Source organism: Trichosurus vulpecula, chromosome 4 (genome assembly GCF_011100635.1).
Source record: "Trichosurus vulpecula isolate mTriVul1 chromosome 4, mTriVul1.pri, whole genome shotgun sequence".
Lineage (NCBI taxonomy): Eukaryota > Metazoa > Chordata > Mammalia > Diprotodontia > Phalangeridae > Trichosurus > Trichosurus vulpecula.
The window spans coordinates 314,440,191-314,467,047 of record NC_050576.1 but is presented as its reverse complement, the minus strand read 5'-3'; the positions used below and the strand labels follow the sequence as shown (position 1 = coordinate 314,467,047).

At 33.5% G+C, this 26,857-nt stretch overlaps 1 protein-coding gene across 4 annotated transcripts in view; it reads right to left on the bottom strand.

The window, feature by feature from the left end:
* The window catches only part of PCDH17 (protocadherin 17), a 116,028-nt gene that overhangs the window by 21,169 nt on the left and 68,002 nt on the right, over positions 1-26,857 (bottom strand). For 2 of the 4 annotated variants that reach the window (XM_036755086.1, XM_036755087.1), the window contains one exon: positions 4,796-4,879. The exons of the other annotated variants lie outside the window; for them this stretch is intronic. In XM_036755086.1, the coding sequence (XP_036610981.1) occupies positions 4,796-4,879 (84 nt within the window). The remainder of the gene's footprint in view (positions 1-4,795; positions 4,880-26,857) is intronic. 4 annotated transcript variants of the gene reach the window in all.

Here is a 26,857-nt window from a genome sequence, read left to right as displayed (position 1 = left end):
ACATAAAGCTCTAGATGTAGTAAGACCAGGGCAGAGTCTGGCAAGACTATCAAGATCCTGGTTTTATTACCATGGCTCTCAAAGCCATTAGATGTTATAATACCTTTTTCATTGCCTTATTTTATTGCTGACTCATTTGAATACACAGCACACTGAAACCACAGATTTTTAAAAATTGCTATCTAATCACGTCTCCCATTATGTATTTGTGAAGTTCCATTTTTGAAACTGAATGTAGGGCTTTACATTTATCCTAATTATCTTTGACCTTATTAGATTCAACCATGTGGTCTAGCCTGCGAGGTCCTTTTACATACTTACTATCCAGTATGTTAGCTAATCTCAGGTTTGTCTAATCTGAGAATTTGATAACCATCTCATCAATGTTTTATATGTTGCTCTAAATGTTAAATGGAAGAGCCTTCCAGAGCCTTCCAACCTACCAGAGTTCTTTACAAGCAAACACTGAGTCATATGATTATTCTTTGACTGCAGTCACTCATCCAATGGCTCATATCAAACCGTGTCATTCACAATAATAGCATTAAAGATTCTGGTATAGTCTAGGTATTGTGCAACTACAACATTCCTCTCACCTAGGTACCTACTAATCCTGTCAACAAAGCAAATGAGGTCCATTTGGTATGACCTATTTTCAGTGAAGCCAGCTAACTTTTTGTGATCACTATTTCCTTTTTCCAGATATTCACTAACTTTCTTTAACAATAAGATCTAGAATTTTACAAGGAGTTGTAAGTAGTCTGAGTCTATTCAGTTTTTAAAAATCAGTGTATTTACTCTTACTGATCATGGACAGGGGCCCAGCAATCCCATCTGCCAATCCTTTTAGTGTCCTGGGATTTGTTCACCTGGGCCTAGTGACTGAATTCATCAAGAGCACCTAGATTCTCTCTAAGTATCTCATTAATTATCTTAGCTTATAAGTTCCTTTCCAAAAAGTAGTCTTCTTGGCAGAGAAAACAGAAGGAAAAAAGAGATGAGTAGTTCTGCCTTTCATATGATGTGCGTTCTCTTCATCCGGATTATCCTTAGCAGTAGTTCTATATCTGTTTGGATCCTCTTCTTTCCCCTAATACATCATTTTTCCAGTCTGGGCTGATTCTTAGATTTAGTCCTTTTGACACATGCTACATTTTTATTTTTGCCTTTGTTATCTATTCCTCACCATTGTTTCTATCTTATGTGCATTTCTTTTTAAAAATTCAAGATTGTTTGATGACTTCTTGGCACATCCACATCAGCCTATTTAGAAAACTCTAAGCCCTTTTCTCTCCCATTTTAACTGTTTCTATATGTGTCAGTTGTCCTATGCTTTATTAAATGGCTATGGTATTGGAATAATTATCACTCCAGATAAACAGAACTGACTTAACTGAGCATTAATGTTGTCTGATAGGGAGGAATGAGTAATTATAAATCCCTTGATCCTTGGGGAACGGGGAAGGAATGAATAACTGTCTATAACTAGAAAAGAGATACTTGGCAATTATATTGTGAAACAATAAGGCCCAGATTCTACATATATATATATATATATATATATGTTTAGGGAAACTGCACAATGTTCTAATCTTCAGAAAAAATAGCAGAGGTTTGATGACTATATCTTGAGATTTTTTTAGTCATGCCATAATTATACATGGTGAGCTAAATATATACGGCACCATCTATGTATTTCTAATTGGGATGATGAGGTCTCAGCCCTGAGGAGCTAACTGTATCAGAATCATTTTTCCAAGAACAAAAAAAAATAAACTAATCTAAAATTTCTTGTGACATGTTAATTTGTTATCATTCCTTGTTTCAAGTCACTGACTTAACATCACACATAATTATTGAAATCCTTTATTCAGTATTTATTATATAAATCTTACGGTAACTGACTTAAGAGAATAATTTTCTTTTTTCAGGGGTGGTTATACGAATTGAGCTCTTAGTATATCTTTACCCTAGAAAAGAACACCAGCTAACTGCTATTATGTGAATCTAGATATTTTAATTGCTGCAAATGTGACCCAGAAAAATTATTAAGTTAATAATTGGTCTGGGTAGGACATAAACTTATAGTTAGAACTCAATTATCTTATTTTATTATTGTAAAGAATTGTATCTATACACAATGCTATATGACATTATAAAAAAATGTATTATAGAAATAAGCACCTAAACAAAGATGTAGCTTCTCTTCCAACTTACTGATATATTTAGTGTGCAGGTTTATTTATGGCTCATACAGTAATTCAAGTGCTGCTTTGAAAAAAATATTTTAAAATTTACATGTTGGGAAGAAAGCACTGATGTATTAACCAATGAGAAAACACACAAGGGAATTCTGAAATGGAGAGTTTTAGGATAAGATTCATATCGATGCAAAATGATTTTTAAGTTTCATAATCCTGATGCTATAATGTCTTTTAGATGGACAGGAAACAAGGATATTCTAAGGATAAGGGATTTTTACCATAGTTGAGCCTAATAAGGAAGAATGAAACACTTTAAAAAACATTTTTAAATTAGATATTTGTGTATACATATGTTGTATAGATGTGATAAACAGAGCGACATGTGGTAAATGGAAGTCTCTGGCATACACCTGCCCTTCTTAAGGGTTGTAACTTCTAAAAACATTTACTGGTTGCAATAAAAGTGCAAACCACCTTTCAACACCCTCTAGTTTTCCCTGTGCTCAATCACAATTCCCTGCTAGCTCAGCTTATCACATTGATAAACAGCCTCAGTTAAGAGCAGGTGTGAGTGTGTATCTGTGTGTGTATCTGTGTGTGAAACAGATGTCAAACAAAGTAGAGGATAGGGACTAGCAAAATTTCACACTGGAAGTGCTAATTATTTTTTAAACAAGGCAATAAATGTGTTGTCCATTCATATAATTTTCCTCTTTTTTTCAACCCTACAAGCTCTCTTACCTCCAAATATTTTAAAAGATTTTTTTTAATTCAAAAGCATCCCTACTTAAGGTTAACATGATAAAATATATATTTAAAAGCTATTTTTTTAAAAAATATCAAACCTCTCATCCTAAATCATTGTAAGAAATCCTAAACAATGATCATTTCCTCCTCCAAAGCTAATGTCTAGAGTGCTTAACATGATTTTAAGTAATGCTTTATGTGGGGAGGTTATTTTATTTCCATTTATATTTTATCAAGTCCTGACTGACACACATTAACTTTGTGACCTTAGGAAAATCACTTGAACTCTTAGTACTCTAGGCAATTCTCTAAGACCTAAGTTTCAGAGAAGGTGCCAACTTGCATTGGCAGAGGAAGTTTCCTCATTCTGGAGTTGCTGATACCAATGAAATCATAGGTCTTTGCCCATCTCTGTCCAAACTAGTATTTAGTTCTACCTTCTTTTTTCTCTGACATTTAGAAGACAACATTAGATACAAGGATTTTTAGAGTTCTGGATTTGTATACAGGAATGGATTTCAAGCATTGCAACAACTACTAAAAGTGATGTCAATTTTTCTTTAGCACAAAACCATCACTAAATTAATTTTTTTTCAGGATAAACCAAACAATCCAGAAAGTAAACTTACTTCCCATGTGTTTTTCAGTGTGAGAAAACACTGATTTTTATACAGTATAGAAGCATAAAGAAAATAAAAAGAGTATTCAACCATTTAAAGATACTACTATAATTCACAGCATCAATAACCTAGTGGTACCAAAGAGTTAAAGTGGTTTCCAAAGTTGCTTGATTTTTTTCAATTATTGGATTCAATTGAGGAATTATCTAAAACTCATAGGTTTTCTATGATGTCTTTCAACAATAATTTCCTTAATTCCAAGTAAGTAGTTTTGTTTCTGTTTCTGGTCAAATGATTTCAAGGTGATTCATGTAGTTTTAAAATAACATGTGAATAATTTCATCTGGGGTCATAACCTGTATCAGGAGGGCAAACTCACATTGATGATATTTCCATTCAGAGCTTGGGAGCAGGTATAAATTTAATGTAGTCACACAAACTATCATTTTAATTAAAGTTACATGATACGAATAAGTTCTATGTTGCAAAGGGTGACTGGCTCTGCAAAATAGAGAAAGGTGGATGAACTGTGTCATGTTGATGGTTCAGCTTCTAAAATAGTAGAATCTATTCTACGTCTACAGCTTAAACACAAAAGAGGAGGAAAAAATGAATAATACCTTCCCTGCCAAGTTTAACTATTTTTCCATAGGGAAAAAAGTTTTTCTTTTCCTGGCTCCATCAATGTCCTAGTACTTGTAAAACAAAGATTACTATAAGATTATCAGTAGGGTAGGTTTGCAGGTGTCACTATGGTAACTGTTGAGATCACTCATACTCTCTGATAATTAATTAGAGAGACTGGAATAAATACATTTCGATAAAACTGCACACAACAGTTTGTATATGGTTTTTTCCCTCCTCCTCTTTTTCCCACCAGCCTCTTCTCTGAAGATGACATTCTGCAAAACACTAATGGTCTCTATGCAAATATAATAAACTGATTTAATTTTAATATTATTCAGATGAAATTTATGATAACCTCATCTGGAAAAACAAAGCACATTTCAAACTTGTTGTTCTTTTCTTTTTTCCAAAAATGTCATTTTACTTATAAGACCACAGAGAAATAATTGTCTACCAGTCATGGATTTAAAATATATTTGTGTATATACATATATATATATATATATACACATACATATACATATAAGAGTTTTAGCATCTAAAATGTAATATTCTGATTACAAGAGAAGATAGCTAGCAGATGAAGTTTTTGCTCACCTGGCAGAAGCAGATCAACAGATTGAAGTCTACTTGTGATGGTGTGTAGGGTGAGGATAGCAAAGGAAAGCAAAGTCGGGAATGCTTGAAAAATAAAATATTTTTAGTTAACAAATAGAAAAAAAAAAAAACAAGGTGGAGAAAAGGGTCCAGCCCAATTACAAGGTCCTCCTTTAACTTGGTCTCCATTTTTAGTATTACTACGTCTATAAATCCCAAAAGATATAGCACTAGATTTGCAGAGAAACATGAAACTTATTCTTATTATCTGAATGACTCCTTTCTGGGAAAATTTCAATACAAACTAAATGAGAACAACTCATCTGCTAACCCTACATTGTTACCATGCTCAGATTCATATTCTGTAGTGATATGGCAGTTCTTGCTAAAGGCATTTAAGATAAGCAGCCCCAGTATTCAATATCACCAATGAAAAAAATACTATTTTTAGGATGGTAATGAGTTCATTTTGATTTTTATTGTAAGAAATTATCGCCTCTTTTAATGAGTGTTGTGTATGTATCAGGGTCTATACCTGGTAAGGGCTACAATAAGATTTGAATCTATTTTGCTGATTCCAGGTTCCAGGAATCTCTCCATTATGCCAATTTCCCTCTCAGATCATGTGTCACTGAAACTAAAGTAACTAACAGTCCATGGTTAAGTAAGTGAAATTAATAAAACTTCCAACAAAAGGGCTGCTAGAGTTCTGTTTGTTTGGAGCTGGGTGATGAGAGGAACTCCAGGGATGGAAACTTTCTCTGCCAACACAGACAAGAAACTCCTCTGAAATCTTAAAGCCTTGGATTTAGTTGCCTAAGGTACAGAGAGGTGAATGTCTTCTCATTTTCATGAGTGTATATTAGAGTAAGGATTCTAACCAAGGTCAAGGCTATTTCTGTAGCCACTATTCCATGCTTACTCAGTGTAGTTTAGTGAAATTTATCAAACATAAACCATGTACTCAATGTACTACTTATTGTTTAAGTCTTTGCACAGATTAAATACCATGAGATCTTAAGTGCATTTTGGAGGCTTTAGGAGAAAACAAACAAACAAAAAACTCCTATAACATCTTGTAGCATGTGGGGCTTACTTTTGATTAGTTTCATTTGGACAGAGACCATATGGCATGATGGATAGGAACCTGGACTCTTAAGTTAGGAAGACATGGACTAAATTACTACCTAGGACCCCTCCTGGCAGTGTGACCCTGTGCAAGTCTAGGCTTGAGCTCTTTAAGGGAAGGAACTGTCTTTTTTCCTCTTCTTGTATCCCCAGCACTTAGCACAGTGTCTGGTACATAGGATGCACTTAATAAATATTTACTGATTGGTTATAGCCACCTAACTTTGCAGTGCTGCACCTGACTGCCCTGGGCTCCCATTTAAAATTCTGCATTCTGTAAAGTCCAGTTCCCTTTACTCAAGAAAATACAGGAATGGAATATTTAATTCATTTTTAAAATTGGTGAAAATGCAGATGGCAAGATTAAGATGTTTTCTGGAAGGCTGATTTAGGGATTATTGGAATTGCATAAATATCCAAGTAATCAGACTTACAAAGAGAAACCCTCCCCGCCCCACACACATACTTCCTTTCTCATTAATCTTCCAAAATGGCCAATGAATGTGAAAGAAAAAGAATTTGCTATCTAGAATTCTTGCTTTGCCCTCCCCAATAAAAAGGTGTAGCTGCCAACCAGTGTTTCTTTCCTTTAAAAGTCTCATTTTCTTATATTCAATTTTTATTCAACATCTGTTGTTCCCCCTCCCCTGAAATGTAATTATGTAAAATTCCAATGTAAAACAGGTTGAGTACTTAATAACAGGCAGCTTAAACATTTCTTCGCACTGTTGCCCTGCAGATGTTTCTGTCATTTTTCTTTTTTCCTGGCTTCCTGTTTAATTTGTGTCTGTTTCTCTCTCATTCTTAAAGTGCACTCCCACAACAGATGGAAACACCTGAAAATAAGTCTGGCTTATGGACATGTTTATAAGACACCTATTGTGATATTCTGCACATTGGAGAACGAGAAAAAATACAGAATATTTGTCAAATTGAAGCAAAAGAATTAAACTGTGAGCCACATTGTTGCCACATTTAGATAAATATTCTCAAGTGGTACTGCAGCTCTTGCTAAAGGCATTTAAGGTAGGAGCCTCTAGTTGTCACTATTTGGATTTTCTCTCTTTTAAGCAGCCTCTCTGGCTTTGCTACCTTTGGAGTAGTTCCCTTCTATACTCAATTTCTGCATTAAACATTTCTCATTTTGAAACATTTCATTTTTTAAATGAATTTTGTTAAATGCAATTTCATATTCAGTATACAAAAGGTAAGGCTGAAGTTAGAATCACAGAACCTGAATTTGAAACCTGGCTTTGCCATTTACTAGCTATGTGATCTTATAAAAGTCACTAAAATCTCTATGGAGCTCAGCTTTTTTCATGTTTTTAAAAAGAGTGACTGAACTAGTTAATGTCTAAGGTCCCTTCCAGGTCCAAAATCTATGATCTTATGAACTGTAAAATGAGGGGGGCTGGCAAATTGACCTTTAAGTTCCCTTCTAGTACTAGATCTAAGAGTATATGTTTCAAACAGACATAGATCTCTAAATGTTTCCTTTCCCACAACATAACTAGAGGCTTATGATACCTATTACCCTTTCATCTCCAGGCACAAAGGGAGTCTCATTCCAATGAAAACAACATCAACTGTCATGTAAGGAAACTTAAGCTCAAAAATTCCAGATAGTCGAAAAAGAAACCTAGGAAGGGCAAAGAGGCAAATTAGAAAGTTGATGCTGAAAAGGAGATGCTAGATGATATGGATAATACAAATCCAGTCTTCCTTTTCATGGATCTTAAATGAAGAAAGCCTGGTAGGGTTTGATAAGAACCTATGCTAGCAAAATAGATGTTGCTGACTACAAAGCTTAGTAAATACCTTGCCTAAGATCAGCCAGTGGAACACAAATTATTTTATGCAAGATGGATTCAAATCATATTGAATAATTTAAAATGGAATATTTGCTTCATAGGGTTATAAATTAATAGCTCTTCAAGCTTATGCTCTGAAGACCAATAGGGGTTCTCTTTTCATCTTGAAATAGGTCTGTTTTTTATATAATCATATTTTAAATGTAATATGCAGAATTTCAGTTCGTGCAATCTCTCACTATAAACTGTCAGGAAGCTATACAAAATATAGATTTTAATCTTTACAGTTATTCCTAAAGTGAGCTTTACTTATATCCTGATTGTTTATTTTATAGTTGAAATAGATTACTATTATGGAAATAGATTTTCATATGACCTTGACATGGGCATATATACTTCTGTTTGTACATATACACATACTAAGGCATATATTTCACATGCATTCATATAAATATGTGTTATAGCTAAAGATCAAAATAAAACCAATGTCTAAATCGGGGCGGAAGGAAGTGGAAAATCATATATTTTGGCTCAGTTTAGCTCAGCTAAGCTGCCACCCAGTTGGATGCCCTGGGACAGAATATAGATGTGAAAATGTGGATGGATCAACTAGAAAAAGATTAAAATCACATTTTTATTCAATCAGTACATCAGTTTCACCTTAAAAAATATAAATTATTATTAAATTTAATTCAATTTCGATAAAAGTTACTCAATATCTGTCATGTACAAAACTCTGTACTAGGTACTGAAGCATTTAAGGTTATGAATAAGAAATAGTCTTTCATTTCAAGGAGCATCTATTAGATTGGAAGATACATTCACATGCCCACAAAATATAATATGAAGAGTGCAAGTGTGTCAGAGAGGTATAAACACTGCTATGAACATTTAAAAGAGGGTAAGATCACTTTCTCCTGGGGAGGATTAATGTGAGCTTGATGAAAGAGGCGGCATCTAAGTGGTGCTTGGAAGGAAGATTGAATTCCAATAGCAAAAATGTAAAATGAAAACATTTAAGGAATAGGGACTAATGTGAGCCTTGGTATGCATATGAGAAATGAAAGTCATGGGGAAGATCTGGTTTGGATAAAGAATAAGGAATATGAAGAAAGGTAATGAATATTAGCAGTAAAAACTCTTATTTACATGTTGCCATCATTCCATAAGATCATGGAATTTCAACTATATGAGAGATATTTAGAGATTTTGCCCAATTGCCTCATTTTAGGAATAAATAATCTGAGAAATAGCTCAAGTTAGAATTTGTGCTTTATTGCAGTTTTCAGAACTTGAAAGCATTGATTTACTATGTGTTCTTATGAAATACATGACCTTATACCTTATTTAAGGCAATTGAATAGCTTTAACAATAGAAATATAAATAGATTTATTATTTTCTAAGTCTTCTTCCTTGCTTGAATTATTAACAATCATTTTCAAAGGTGTAACTTGCTATCACAATAACTTTGTATATAATCAAGTCATGATTTTTTTGGCTAAAGAAAGTTGAATGAAAATTTAGTTCTCTAACTTTCCTATTTCCCTCATTAGCATATATTCATTTGCCATGCCTCAAAGATAATGTCATTTTTATTTCTTACAAAGAAAAATAAAGCATGATGCTGAATTACTGGGATCAGCAAGAGATTCTTTTAAAAGGAAAGAAATTTTTTTTTTGTGAATTATAGCTTGATAATGGAGTAAAACTGTCTCAGTGACAATTATATTTACATGATAGAATGCAAATCTTCTCCCCAAAACACAGAATAAAATCTTAGTCAATATGATTAGTTTAAAAATTCAAGTGTCAGTCCTATCTCTCAACACTTGCATTAAAAAAGGAGTACAATTGTATTTCAAAATCTTAATCTTGTTGTACTAAAAATAATACTTACAAAAAGGAGTCATGGGTTACTCAATTTTGTCTTTTCTTAGGAGACTGGACAACCAAAACTGTTTTTAAAACATCTTCAATAAAGTTATGGGGAAGTATCTGACTTCCTTTTCATAAATGAAAGAGAACAACATGGGAAGAAAATCTTTCCTCAAGACCATAACATTGTTTTGCCAAAGCAAACTGTGAAGTTGGCAATGAGTATGTGCATTATTAATAAAGACATTTCTTTTGAAATGTAAATTTAACTTCCATGAAAAACAATATTATTGTGTTTGGATTCTTTAATATGTGATATAGCTCTTTTGAATTTTATGTCTAAAAAATTTGAATATTCAATACTCTGTTTTTCTAAGCAATCCTTTCCTATTTTGAGAAGGAAAAAAAATAGCAGAAGGAGCAGAGTGGAAATGTCAAAGAACATTAAAAGGATCTGAAACAAATCCGTACAGGTGGCTTATTTTGGAGCTACCCGAGAAGACTGAAAGAAATCTACATTGTACAAGCTGCCACATGTCAGTACACAGGTAGTTATTGAGCACTCATGTGTGCCTAGAAAATGTGGAGCCTTGGAGTTGATCCAACCAGGTTATAAGTTGCAGCAAGGCTATTGAACCTAACGGTGTGTAAAAAATGACAATGGTATCTTCAATACAAATGCATGAAACCATTGGATACAACTGTGATATTGTTTATGGGAGAATTTTTCTGCCCCATTATTGTAGTTTCTTTGAATGAGAAAGCAATGCATACTGTACGGTAGCATAGCAAATTACACCCTGCTCACTTAGCTTCAAATAACCTCTTCCAAGCCCTGTGCACACATCTTAGGTTTCAAGGTTTCCTGGTGGGAATTCTATTCATCTAAGCAGACTCCTCTATAGAGAATTACACAGCTATTTAATTTAATTTTTCCTGACATTTAGCCCATTACTCATTATGTTGACCTGGAAAAAGATGCCGAATTCGATTTTTTTTAATGATTCACATTATCAGAATTATGATCAAAGAGAGAAAGCCATGATCTGTATTAGGTTTTCTGCAAAATTTCTCTTTCGTATTAGAGCACTTTGTTGAGCAGACTTTGTAATGCCTGCAAAAAAAAAAACATCATGAAGGCATAATAAGCCATGTAATCATCATTATCTTTGACTATGGCTACAGGGAAGGGAAAAAAAAAGAATTTAAACCTTTTCATTTTAATGTCAAAACAAAATGGCACACTGACAGCTACAGACTACGTTGTGATTAAATCACAGAGACTATTCAGATTTTAGGTATGAAATCAGAGGACAGGTATCCAAGAATATAAAAATATCCACCCAGCTCAAGCATAATGATTGTTTGACAATTTCCATCTGGGTTTTCCCATCTTTAAAACAGAGAAAAAGGAGGAGAAAGAAATGGCAAATCTTCTTCCTATTTGATGTAGAAGTGAAAGGGACCTTTCAGCAATCTTGTAGTCCAACACTCTCATTTTCTATATTAAAAACAAAAAACAAAACTAAAGCCTAGAAAAAAGGAGACTAATTTCCCCAGGCAATAGCACAGTCAAGCTTCAAATCCAGATCGAGCCTAATCCCACTGTTCTTTCTTTAGAGAGAACTTTCTATATCCAACATAAATAGTAATAATAATCAATAAGTAGCATTCATATTGCACCTACTACATACAATACACTGTATATGTGCTTTACAAATTTCAATACGTGATACCAGCACACATTCACGGTCTTACTGTTTGTTTCCAATTTACAAATCAGGTTAGGTTCCAAAGGTTTGTTTACAAATCTGTTATTTGTATATCAGACTACATTATCCACTAGAAACACCGCTATGGAAATGAGGGTTAGTTTTGAGGAATGATTTTGCAACCTAGTTCTGTCATTTCTTATTAGCTGTGTGACTTTGGTAAGTAAATCTTTTCTGAACCTTGTTTTCCTCATTTGTGAATGGAAATAATAATATAGCTTACCAGGGCTGTTATGAGGAGAATGCTTTTTTAAATCTACATGGGAAGAGTGAAACATTCCCAGGTTGGGCCACGAAAGACTAATTTTTTAAAAGTTCTTTAAGGACATGGACTGTTTGATTTTTTAATTGTATCCCCAACACATAGAACAAGGCTCAGCACATGGTAAGCTCAATAAATGCTTGTTGGTTTATTAAGTGAGAGAAGGTATCTAAACTGTGGTATTAATGGTGACAGCCTGAGTTCTGGAGGAGGCAAATTTTATATCTACACAAGCAAAATCTTCTAAAAATTAGAGTTGTTCAAGAGTGGAAGGAGTTACCCGGATAGGTGGTGTCTTATAGTCTATGAAGGGTTCTGTTTTGGGCCCTTTTCCTCCCTTCTTATTGGTAATCTCCTCAACTGCCATGAGTTTAATCATTATCTCCTGTAGATAATTCCTAGATCTATACATGCAGCCAAAGTCTCTCTCCTGAGCTTTACATAATAAACTGCCTGTTTGACATTTCAAAGTGGATATTCTGTTCATATCAAAAACAACTCACTTTTTTTTCCTGAATGCTACTCCTCTTCTGAATTTCCCTATTTCTATTGAGGGCTCCATCATGCTTCCAGTCCCCAGATTTGCAGCCCTGGTGTTGTCTTAAACTTCTCACTTTCACCCACTCCACATAACCAATCAATTCCCAAATCTTGTCATTTCCACCTCCACAACATTTCTCACATATATCCCTTGTTGCCCTTTACATGACCACAATACTATTTCAGGGCTCTTCATATCTTGATATGATTATATCTTCGTAATTGTTCTCCCTGACTCAAATTTCTCCCCACCCTAATCTATCCTCCACATAACTACCTCATATAGAAGGTGATTTCCCTAAAGCATAGGTCTGGTCTTGTCATTTACCTATTCAATAAATCCCAGTGGCTCCCTGTCACCTCCTAGATTTGATATTCAAAGCTCTTCACAGCTTGGCCCCAACTTCCTTTTTTGATTTTATTGCCCTTTTCTTCCCCTCATGCACTCTCTGATCTAGACAAATAAACCATTGTGACAAGCCATCTCTGTGACCACCTAGCATGCATTGCTTCCTCACCCCCACCTGTTAAAATCCCTCATTTCCTTCAAGACTGAAAATAAAGACATGAGGTCTTTCTTGACATCTTCCATTATATCATGTTTTGTATATACCTACATATGTATGTGTCTCCATTGATGCCACGTATTCCATCTGAGAAAGAAAGAGGTCATGTGGCTTTTGTCTTTGTATCTCTAGCACCTGCTATAATGATAGGACTATGGTATGTTCTCAATAAATGCTCATGGATTGATTAACTGATAATCTCAAAAGCCTTCACAACCAATGTTTTCCTACACCGGATGCTCTTGAATTTCTGGATCAGAATATGGGCTATCTGAATAGCCTAATATTTTAGCCTATAAAGATCTTTTTGAATCCTAAATGTAATGTGTTGGTTGTCTTTCCTAGACTGATCCTACAAATACAATACACATGCCATTTCTGCCTTTATAGATCCCTAAGAAAAACATTAAAGAAGATAGAGTCAAGGGTGGTGGCACTCCACTGTAGAACTTCTCCAAGAAGATATGTAAGTGTAAATGACTACTCTCAGATCTACTTGTTCATTAAGCACTTTAAACCATTCTTTAATCCCCTTTGGTTTATCTCTTCCAAAAAAAGGTGAAATTTTTTCGAGGTGCTTTGCTAAAATCTGTGTTGATGGATTTAATATGTAATGTGTATGTATCATACATACACATATAATATATATGCATACATACATACATATATATACACATACATAAAAGGTATATACAAAACATGATTTATGTGTACATAAGTACAGTATGCTTATATGTGTACATAAAAATATATATAACCATAATGTGCATGTGTGCATATCATTACACATATAAAACATATGTATGTGAATATGAGATTATATATGTGTGTATATATAGAGAGAGAGAGATGGATGGATAACTATATATGTGTGTATAGCATTCTACTCCTCTAGAAAACTAGTAAAAGAAAGGACATTTTAGTATGAATTTTATTTGATGAATCTATGATAGCTTTAACTGTTCACTAAGCATCTTTTTAATATTATTTGTAGAACTTTAGAAAGAATTGAATTCAAATCAATTAGCCTGTTGCTTGAATACTTCATTTTCCTCTTTTCCCTCCCAAACTGAGAGAGTATTTACTCTTCTGTGATATCTCTTCTAATGTCCACCATGATCTGTCAGAGATCACTGACATTGGTTCTACAATCATTCTAATTGTTTTAGTACCTTAGCATAAAGTTCATCTGAAGTGGTTATTTGACCTCAACAAGGATAGCTAGGTGCTTTCTTGCTATCTACCTACTTACTATCTATCTACTCTTCTTGGACACCAAGTCCCTGTCGGTCACGTTTAGTTAATCTTCTTGAGGGCAAAGATTATTCTCCTTACCAGAAAAAAAACCAATAATAAGTGAACAGCTTTGCATGCATTCTACCATGGTGCACGTGCCCCATTTGCTCTGCAAAATGGTTCTATCCCTTCTTTGAGACTCCTCTTTTTCACTCACGTAGCTTAAAAAAAATAAAGCCTTGTCATCCTTAGATTTATTTGGTATCTGCAGTGCATTCTGAGCATTACTAATTCCTGACACAATTTTTAAAGAAACAAAGTACAATGTTTAGTCCTCTGTTGCCTGTTCTTGCTTTGTATTTTTCCCTGTCATTACTGGACAAAGAGAGAATCCTGCATGAGAAGAACATTGGTAAAAGGACTGGGGATCTGAAGAAAAAAGACATAATACACAATAGCTGTCTTCAAATATTTCTGAAGGTCATAAAAGGCTGGAATCTACCTCATTAGTTATTTTAATCTTATTCCCTCATTTTGGAAACTGAGGCACAGAGAGGATAACTGACTTGACCAAGGTCAAACAAGGAGTGTCAGAGGAGGATTTGAACCCGTATGTTCTGATTCCTGTGCTCCTTCCCTTATGCCAACATTGGAGGGCTCTTAGGTGAAAGAGAGATTATACCTTTTTTCCACTTGCACCCAGAGGGCAATTCTAGGCAGGGAAGTTTATGATGGAAGGTGGGGGTAGTGAATTTAAAGGGAAAAAATTATTAATAATTTAAGCTGTCCCAGTGTAGAATTGGTGGTCCCAGAAATTAGTAGGCTCTCTTTTAATAGAGATTGCCAAGCAAAAATTTCATGAGGATTCCCTGAGTTGTTGCATGTTATACTTCTATTCAGGTGATGCTGCAAGCTACGTGAACAATGGGGTCTAAACATTTGTCTACTACTCCTATGATGTGTAAATGAAATTGAATGTGGGTTATTATAAAGCCAAGTGCAATGCACACATCTGGATGTATTTCTTTTTATGAATTCCAGTATTGAAAAATTTGTATGCCCATGATATAGTCCAAATGCTTCATTTTATAGATAAGGAATATAATGCCAGAAAATGCTAAATGATTTGCTAAAGGCCACACAGTGTACTTTAAAAAGTCAAGATTACAGTGCTAGTCTCTAGACACAGCAAAAAATAAAAAATATTTTTTTTTATCCTGCATGGTACATTTTTTTTCTTTCCATTCGTCTCTTGTCATTAAGATACAGGGATAGACTGTCTATGATTGTAATCAGTTTGTTCTAGAAAAGGCCAAATAAATATCTTAACATATCAACTGATGGTATGCTTCAATTTTTTTCAGAATATATGCTTTTAAGCCTAGGAAAAATAATTTACTTGTTGAAATAGGAAATTGTGACAGGGAAATTATGTTGCATACATATAAACATGAGGAGATCACCATATCAAGATTTAAAACTAGAAAGCATCTTAAAGATGATTTAGTCCAATCCAGAGAAGGGCATAACTTACCAAGGTCATATATAGACTAAGCAGTAGACCTGCAATTAAACTCCAAATCTGGTTTGTAACTTTTATTATGCTTTCTACGAATGAAAAATAACAAAGGTAACAAAAATAGAAAATTCATTCAAGTGATCAAGTAACAAAAAGCCACTTGTTCAGAAAAAAAAAGTGTGTATATATATATACATACATGTATGTATATATATGCATATGTATGTATGCAGGTATATACACATAGGTGTTCGAAAAGTTATCTGAGAAAAAAAGCAGAATTTTTAAAATACCAATAAAAAAAATTTGAAAGCTTTGTCATCCTAGAAAATAGTAAAGATGGTCAAGAATGAGTAGAAAGAACATTAAATTTGAGAACTCAAGCAGGAATAAAAATCCAAGTGCTTCAAGAGACAATAAGAACTAAAAATGCAGAGCTAAAAGGTGGTGAAATACAATGTAAAAGTTTGATCAAGGGACTGCAGCAGAGTTCAAATGAGTACTAGGAAGAATGACAGACTGGTAATTAGAATTATGAAGACAGCTGAGCAAATGATTTCTGAAGAAGTCAAGAACTTGTTACAACCTTTCACCTTTTGATTTTTGGCAGAAATAAAAAAAGAGCAACGTAGAAATGAAAATTATTTCTCATCAGAGTCACTCCAATATTCTAGTGAAAAGTATACTATCCACCTGCATATATACTAGACAATGACTCTATTTTTATATACCACCAAAAAAACTCATGTGTTCCAACAGTGTATGCCTAAACTACTCAGCTATACCTCAGATAATAATTATCTGGGACACTAAAAGATCATGGCAAAAGCTAATCTAATAAGTCTTCCGTTATCCTTTGATACTTTAACTCTGTGCCGTGAGCTAAAGAGTTGTCAAAATTGAGCTCTGTTTACATCGAACTGGATAATGGTGAAATAAACAGAGATCACTGCTGAGCTCTAATTATAAAAACAAATTGTTCTCTCAGTAATTGAACTGAAAAGGTTAGCTGGTATTTCGTTCTGCTTTTGTGGGAGGTATAAAAGACAGATGAAAGATCATGTAGCATTTCTTGTGAAGGTATGTGGAACTGAGAAGACCGAACAGGAAGATGTAATAGAAGATGCCTCGGGCTCTGGGCATAATATCCAAAAGCCACATGCAGCAATATGCTATGCAATTCTGTAAGGTTACATGGCTAATAATTGATATAGCTATGTGACATATCAAAATGAGCCTTGCAATGACAAGGTCAGCTGCATGTATTTCATGAACATATATGAGAAATTACCTACGGAATATGTATATATACATATTATATATATATGCATGTATATATAGTTGTGAATATGTATGTGTATATATGTTACACATATAATATGCATAAGATTTTATATTATACATGACTCTCAGGAATTCTGCTAAGATATATTAGCATCATATGTAAACATGAAGCTGTAAACATAAGCATTATATGTAAACTTGAAGCTGCTTTGAGGTTAAGATCTATATACATTATCCATGAAAATTACAATAATTTTATGGGTCTATGATTTAAATTTTGGAAAAAAAATTAGGCTGTTTAAGTATAAATCATAAAGCAATACAATATGATTTTAAATTGGATTTGGAAATGTGATCCTATTTCTATTGTTTTATCAAGTTGCTGCTTGTTTATTGTCGCTGAATGCAGGTGCAACATCAACTGATTTGGCTAAGTATAGGAGATGGCCAGTGAAAAATGCAGATTAGAGGCATTTTAAAAAGTACGTATTTACTTAGGTGATAAAAAAATCTCAGAATCTTGCAACAATTTAAAAGGAAGAAAGCAATATTTGATACTACTATTTCAAAATAAGTGTTATAATCCAAACTACATTACTGAATGTCCAGAAACAATCATCCTGCAGTGTTGTGTAGGCTGTTACTACACACCAGGTAGTAACTATTTCATGTCTTTAAAATGATATTCTGAGTCTAAAGTAAAATATAGGTAAGATATGCACATATAGGTGAATACATACACATGTTCATATATGTATATGCATGAATGAACATATGCACATATACATGTATACGTATGAGGCATGAGAGGCAACATCATAAAGTGCATCAAATATTGGACATAGAGTATTGAACATCTGTTTTCAAATCTTACCTCTGACTTACTAGCTATTTGACCATAAGCAAGTTACTTAGCCCTTATAAGCAACAATTTGCTCATTTGTTAAATGGGATAATAAAACTTATGACACTACCTAGCAGGAGGATAAGTTTTTGTGTTTGTATACACACATATACACAATCCACATATATAATATATATATACACACACACACACACACACACATATACATATATATGTATATACGTATATATGTATATATGACAAACTAGAACACTATACAAATATTATTCATTATCATCATCGTCATCATTATGAGAAAAGCCTACCACAAATTTGTTTTATATAAACCATTATGTATTTGGGGGATGCAAGAGGTACTAAGTGTACCATGATGAACCTGTTGCTTACTTGGCATCATCGTTGCAATCTTAACTCTCAGTTTTGTCCTCTAGAGACTAAACCTATTAAAGTACAGCTCAAAGAAGATGACTTTAAAAAAATAAACAGAAGAGTAGTATCAACTCTTCTGGAAAAAAAAGCCATCTTAGATTTCTAATACGGTGCACTCATGCAAGAAGGCTGCTAAATTGCTGTTCTGCAACACCGCTAATCTGCATAAAAACAATTTTATTTTATGAATAAATAAAAGCTACTTTGTATACCCATGAAGGACTAGAGTAAGAATAAATACCAGGCTAAATAGCACACAGTTATCCATTTAATGAAAACAAATGCACGCAGCTCTAGCCAGAAAAGAAAAGGGTAACAGAAAACTTCACTAAGTGCTCCATTGGCGGAGAAGATTGTCTCCATGAATGGTGGACAAAAAATAAGCAATTAAACCTATTTAATCCAATAATTTCTTCAAATCGGCATCAGAAATCCTAAAAATTTTAAGGATCATTTATAACAAACCAAGTGGGCAATTAACAGCTTGTTGAAGATGTCATTCAACTGGGGATGTGGGTGGAATTTAAGTAGAGGAAAGTACTGCCAGCCTTCATGTTTGACTCCTCTCTTCTATTAAACAGGAAAAAAATCCAGCATCATTTTATCTGTCTTATAGAAGTAAAAACTTTCTTCCATTGTGGGCTTCTATTTATAATTCTTTTGGAAACCATATTTTTAATACCGAAGATTCGAAGAGCCTTATACCTTGAAAAATGAGAACCACTGCCTTCCTTTATCCAGGGTAATTGATAAAAATAAAATTCAATCCCACTATTACAGCTTTGGAATATTTAATACATTTCACTCAGTATCATCTATAATGGCCGTTACAGTGAGTTACGAGAACCTTTTCTGCTAAGAATGATAAGATACCGATACCCTGCATTCAAGATTATCCAAACTTCCCCATGCCCTTGCATCAGTTTGTCAAAAGAACCAGTCAGTGTCATTTATTAGTGAAAGAATAATTTTTCAATGTTCATGGTTTGTAAGAGAAATTTTATTCTTGCACCTCTCTTATAGATCATTTAACATAGTTATCTTAATTAAAACATCAGGGGTAAGAAGACATTGTTCCAACCGAAATAGTATCTATTTACCTCGGTCTAGGGTACTTAAGCCTCTAAAAATAAGCCCTTCTTTTGAGACAAGGAAAAATTATTTTAAATCATTAGCAGTTTGAGAAGACGTATGCATTTCTAAAAGAACAAAGGATGGATTATATTCTTTCTGACTGCTTACCTATTAGAAAATGAAGGGAAGTATTTTTTTCCCTTAACGAACATCTAAGAAAACAGATTTATAGGTCAGCTTCAGATAGTATATTATATTACGGATAAGCATATTGTAATGTTCTGTAATATTCAAAATATTCTCATATACACAACTTCCTTTGACCTTTAAAACAAGGAATCCTTATTTCCACTTTATAGATTTTATTTATAGACAATAAAAATGAAGTGAGGGCTAGATAGCTTAAATGATTTTCCAGATCACACAGGAAGTGGCAGTGCTACAATAAGAACCAAGCTCTTATTAGCAGTATTCTTTTCATATTCTATACTGAAATTTAAAATCTACCGTTACCACCACCACTAAAAATAATAATACTAATGATGTTGATGATGCTGATGATAATGATGATGATAACGGTGTCACCATGGCAAATGCTCTTAATCTCTAAACTACTGGGAATCAAAAATTTTCAAAACATAGAGACCCAATGGAAAAAATCAAAGGCATATGGGTACAAAATAAAGCATATATCCTCTATGGTGTTCTATCTACACTCCTGGAGTTATCTTGAACTTATTTTCAGTGAGCCTAAAGAAGATGAGCTCATAATTGATTCAATTATTTAAAAAATACTTTATCCACCTATGCAATAGTACGCAGTTCATTAAATATAAAACAAAAGCAAGATGACAGTTTTAGGATTAATTCTATTAGAACACCATTAATGAAGATAAGAATGAGATGAATGATCAAAAAAAGTTGAGAATAATTTCATCATTGTCATTTTTTATTTGTGTATATATAGTAATAACAATAAAAACAGCTGGAATTTTTGTTGAAACAAATATATATATATATGTGTATATATATATATATATATATATATATATATATATATATATACATGATCTCATTTGAGCTTCAAAAGAGTGGGAGGAAAAAGTAATTCAAGTAATTATTCTCTCCTTAAAGAGCTTGATATAATTCTAGAAGCATATGTTAATTTCTGTTTCCATGTTTGTCAGACTATTTTACCCACATTTGGATTTTATCTTGCTTGCTCTCTATTGAAAGACAGAATTCTTGCATCCTCACAACACTCAAGGGCAGAGTGATGGCTACTTTGACTGCTGCACTGACTCTTAATACATGGAACAAATGGCAGAATGTGTTCTGAGGGTTACATGGTAGGTAATGACAGCCAAAGACAAACTCATCATGTTTATTTACATTCTCTGGATAAATCTTTCACAGAATATTAATGGTTCATCCTCAATAGTCTCTATTCCAATCTCTCAGTAGCCAAGAGGACTCTCCCTTTCACCATTTATTTGTTAAAATGCAATCAGCCTCAGCCCTATATGAGACATTCTATGCTAGAGAAAAAATTGTACTTTTGTCCCCTGCAACCCATTATCCCAACTTCATTCAGTTTTAATTTACTTGGGAAGCATAAAAAGGGGTCTTGCCTGCTTGACTTTGATTCTGAAAAGCATGAAGTCATATTCTTTGAAATGCTATTCACTCGAAAGGCTGACACCCTAAAGTCTAGCAGCCGCATAGGAGCTGAAGTGTGCCCTACTTAGTAAGTGCACAGGACAGCAATCAAGTGGTTAATAGAAGAGAATATAACAAATTTTATGTGACACAAAAGGAACAATATCTGTGCACTCCTCTTGTGAGAATTATGCAAACTTTATAACCTAGCTCCATGGACACATAGGATTTGCTACACAGATTCAGACCCTTGATTAATCTACTCTAGGATAATACATCTGCAATGGCCTACATCTGATGTCTCAGAGGATTCATGGGGTGGAGAGTGGAAGAACATACTGTATTAAACCTGAACAATTACAACATCATATACAGCACATATTCCCAAATACACAACAGGGGATCTTTGCAGTTTACACAAAATAAAGCAGATACAATATGACAAATAATTTTAAAGATTAATCAAATGCTGATCTAAAAGAAAGCTAATGTCAATTTATGGCAGGACCTGGAAGAGACAGCTTGCATCATAATCTTTTATGCCAGAACCTACAGAGTATTGTATTTACTTAATATCCATGGAACTCATGTAACTTTCCTTCTGAAAGATATAAAATCACAATCTCTGAAAATTACTTCTTGCTCCAATATCTTTTTCTTAAAAATAGCATTCTCCCAACCTACACTGGTTACATACTTTTCATGTGCTCTAGCCTTGGTGGATAAAAATATGAATATCTTGGGTTTACAGTCTTGTTTTTAGTTTTTCAAATGTGTACATTTTAACAGACTTGAACCCAGGAACAATCCCATGATGATGTGGGTAAAGTGTTATCCCTGTACTTTCAGTGAGGAGTATCTCATCATTACTGGTCTCTATTGATCTGTCTTCAGTCCTTGTCTGTGACATGAAATGTTTCACTAAGTGACTTTCAAAGTCTCTTACAGTTCTAAATGTCTAATCATATGATTCTATAAACAAGAATTTACTACCATGCTCTGGACACTGTGGTAGGCATGGGGATATGTTAAAAATGAGTTAGTTTCTAGACATAAAAAGTCTATGGTTTACCAAAAAAAAAAAAAAAAGGTGTTTCTAATTATTTGCATATCCCTGGCCATATGTAAAGGGCTGGATGTACTCTAATTTCTTCAGCTGAACCAAGTTTTCTTCGGCCAAAAAAAGGGGGGGGTGGAGGGGCAGATTGCTCATTTGCCTATCTTTCTTGACACATAAACCAATCTCCCCATATTAAAAGCAGTTATTTTAAATCCTATGTGAATAGAAGTTACTTACTGTGGTTGTTTTTTCCTGATCTCAAATTGAACAGGAAACAGTATTTTTACTGTACAGCACCAGAATATCTTGGTACTATCAATTAAACAGTTTTCTCATTCTCATTACTACTTGCTTCAATTCAATAGCCCTAAGCTCTAAGACAGGCCTTTATAGTTAAGAGTATTTGGTTTTTTTTTTCTCAAGAATTCTTCTAAGGGTATTCACCTTGTTAAGGCTGTGAAAACATATATTAATTCATGTTTTACGAAGAAGTTTTAAAATTTAAAACAAAATTAGGTGGCATATTTTATAAACCAGATTTAATCCATGAAAATTTTAATTATATGTCTGGTTGAGATGCATTTTCCACTGAGAAAAAAAGGCACCTAAATACCTAAAACTGTTTCAAAGCCTTAAGAAGGCAAAAAAGGACTTTGGTTTTATATACTTGCACAGGGATTTTTGAAACAATATATAAACTCCCAGAATATATACTTTAAAAGTTTTAATTGTGGTAAGAAGAAAAAAATGACTAAAACAAAAGAGAAGGAAAAAATTCTGAGTAATCAAATAAATCATTACATGAAAAGCAGAAAAGTCGTGTACAATGGTTTTAACTTCCCCGACGAAATGTAATTCCCTGTGAGCCTGAGAAGTTTAGATTAAGCCTCAGTTTTTGAGTTATTGTCTCCTCAAAGACAGAAAGTCTTTGAAATAATAAGGTACAAAAGCTTTCAATTGACTTGCCTTTGTCCAACTTTGCCACCTAAGATGGAGAGGATTCATGTGCTCCATGACCCACCTGCAATTCCCTAAGAACAGTGTGAACCTCTAACAAAGGACTGTAAAAAGAGGGAGAAGAGAGTTTGAATAGATTGGAGTCTTGGAATGTGAACATTTATTCTGGCTGAGAGGAGAAGAAATGGGTTATTGGAAAGACATACTGGATGCAGCTGTCATAGCAAATGGACATTAGCCATGGTGCTTTTGCATTTTAAAAAACGATCCATAGTCTCCTCGACCTATAGCGCAAACATTTAAATGAGGGCATAAAGAGCTTGATTTGTACTCAGACAGTAACCTCACTCCCTTCTCAGACCTTAAAAGTCTGAGAGCTGTGATAATATATTAGAGAGTCTTGCCAACACTTCCCATCCCTTGTGATAAGCAGTCAGAAACTGGAACCTTTAATCCGAACTCTTCTCTGAGCTAACTTTTTGGCCTTGGGTAAGCTGAGAAATGTGTGCTTCTTCATCCATTCTTAAACACCAGACATGGGTCTTTGTAGGTTAATTAGCAAAGTGGACAGAAAGCATTCTGAATATGCAAAGATCTAGATAAATTCCTAATTTGGTTTCATGTAAGCCTAGGCCATCTATTTGAATACATTAACCCTATTCCAGAAGAGTGAAAATAATTTTGAAATATTTTGTAAGTTCAAAAGTATGGATTTTTTAAAAGGAAAGGTAGATAGGCACTAGGCTTATAGTTTATTTGTTATAGGGAAATCCTAGGTGAGGAAACTCCTTCTAATAATGTAGGTCAAAACCTTCTCTGAAATTTGTAGTCCAGGACTGCTGCCTAGGGCATTGAGAAGCCATGACTTGGCCAGGATCATATTGCCAGGATATGTCAAAGACAGGACTTACATCCCATTCTTTTTGGCATCGAGGCCAGTTATCAATCCACTACAGAAAAGCAGGAGGGAGGATTACTACAAAATAAAAAAGAAAGAACGGCTCTATGTGGTATGAAGAAACATTGAATACAATATAATTTGCTTTCTACCTTTCTTTTCTACATTCCCCGTCCCCATCACTTCACTTAACATTACTTCATTTCACTGCCACTTTTCAGAAATGCATTGCATAAAAAGGATATAAAATTCATACAACATTTTAATGTTCCTTAAGGTAGGTCTTTTATATTAAGTAAAACATTTAAATTACTATGGAAGTAGGTGAATGAGGGCTCATGCAGCATCGTGCTAACTTTTTATTACCTAGGCTTTCACATTCATTATTTTGAACTTTAGTAAGTCTTTGCCAGAGTCGGCCTAGATAACCTCAAAGGAGGAATTAAAATATGTACAATGCAAAAATTAAAAGCAAATGAATATTAACATTAAATAACGGTAGCTAAGCCTACATGCAAGTAAGTCAGCAGTAACACACAGCCGGCATTTTGCTGAAGAATGGTCTCATTCTTCCTGGTAAAATGTACTGGAGATCACTTACTTCATTGGTATAGAAAAGAACTAACAGTTTTATAATAGGCACACAAGGCTGTTATTTAAAGACATGAAAACAATAAATATCCATGTCAGAATCCCAGAGAAAAGAAGGAAAAAGAAAAGGTAGGGAGAAATTTTCTTTACACCTTGATCCATTTAAAGATTAGCCTTTCAAGCTGAAGCCCTCCTTCCAGATTTTATAATCCTCGAACTATTCAGCTTTCATTGGTATTTATGAAAGCATATCCCTTTAAATTGGTGAATTTCTATCAAATTTTAATAAACTTCAATGTGGTTCCAAAATATTAAAGGCATGGCCTGATGCTTATTCAAATGAAAATTTCATATTAATTCAAATAAGACAATTTTTATCAGATCATATAGTGTATGCAAATCTTTGGAGAATGTTAAGAGGAAATTTTTAAGGATGATATACGCTATACTAGGCATAGAAATTATTTACTCTGGGTATTATGTATTAACATTGAGTTACATTCCAAATGACTTTCATTATCATGAATTCCCTTATATCCTAACCACTTCTACTTCTCAATACGCAGGAGAGATATATGTTTACTTGTAAAGGCCTTGGGTTTGGAATTGACACACACATATTTTATTATATCTAAGAATGAGTAAAAATAGTTTCCATACACTTTTTGAATTAATGTGTAAACTACAAAGCTATAACTTTTTCAAAGAAAGTCACAGTGATAGAAAGTTCAAACATTACTTATGCTTTTACTTGGGTTTTTTTCTCTCCCTTTTTCATTTTAACTTACTGTACACAACCCAGTTTGAAAAACACTTTAACTTATTGTACACACATCAATTTGTAAAAGGCAGGTCTAGGGATACTATGGAAACAGATTGGGAAATTAAATCATGAGATTCGTTTCAAATTGTCATTTCAGTTGAAAGTTTAGCACCTAATAAGCACCTACTATGTAAAAGTTACTATGCTATGGAAATATATGCTCTTCCTCAAAATGAGGAAACAGTATTAGAGAAGCGAAAAGATTTGCCCAATGTCACACAATAAGGTCCTGGAAAAATTAGGGACCAAACCTAAGTCTTCAATGTACAGGCCCTTAAATGCATGCATATATGTACAAATATGTGTGAACATGCTTATATTTTTATTAAGCAGATACTCTAGAATTTTGGCTCAAATTGTTAGATATCTGGTCTCAAATTAAAAGCTTTCATTAATGCTATATGGTTACTTAGAAAGTAATGAACTCCTTTAAGTTAAAAAAAAAGTACACACTATAGTTATCTACTACCTTGCAAGCATTTTTCAAAGGATGTAATTTTTGACATATAATGAAAAATTCCTATTAGATTATTCTGCCAAAATGTTGATAAGTACACTGGAAAATGACAGGCGATCATATTTTCAAAGGTCATATAGCTACATGTCAAATAAAATGCATAAAATATAGCTAATAAAAGCAATGAATGCAATTAGTGAATATGCCACCATTGGATTATTTTGGAAAATTAGACCTGACATAAGGTAAAGAATATATGATTTATTCATTAGACTAAACACAAATAAAACACAATTATAGATATTTAATGGCTCATATTTTGGTGGGTTACATCTATATAGCTAAATAAGATACTGATCCTATTCCCTTATATTATTTGCAACTAAATATTTAGCAAGTTTCACTTGGTCATCAGTAGTCTCCCTCCTTCATTTTAAGATATGTAGAATTTAACTGAATATATAAGAATGTTAAAATTGTTAGAAGACTTAAGGTCTATCACAAGAAACATACCCAATATATTGACACATATTTCTATCATTTACTGGATTTTCCTTTGTGGAAATCTGTGCCACTGTGCCACCTTGCTGTATTGATAATATAAAACTTTGGTTTATTTTTCTAATTCCCACATTTATTATGGTTAATACTGTTGCTTTTGAACATCACTACAATATCATTTTGTAAGCATATCTGATCAGCTGTTTACATGATCTTTATGCCTCTTAAAATAAAATTTGTCTTAGCACTGACTAAAACAAAACAAAACAAAAACCAAAAAAAACTTACATAACTTAAGGAGAAAATACACTTTTGAGATGAACCACCAAAAATTAGATCTCTACATGGAGAACTATGATATGGAAGTTTTGCATATCTCTGTGTATTTTAATTTACACTATTTGAAGTTATATTTATGCCAGATACAGGCACTGGTTCCAGTTCAATAGAAATACGCAGCATGAATTCAAATAATGTTACCACTTTATAGGATTCATTATTCACACTAATCAGGACCTAGGTGGTAGTTTCATAACTCCATTACAACAAACACACAGAAAGTAGTTTGATTTTTTTTCCAAATGCAATGAACTATATTTCTACCTGTTTATTTTATTAACCATAGGTTTGCATATGTTAACATATATTAAAATATTGTTCTTTCCTAAGGATGTTAAAAATAGTTAGGTTGAACAGTGACAACCATAGAAACTGAGCTATCCGACACAATATTTCCATAAGGATTTGAATGTGG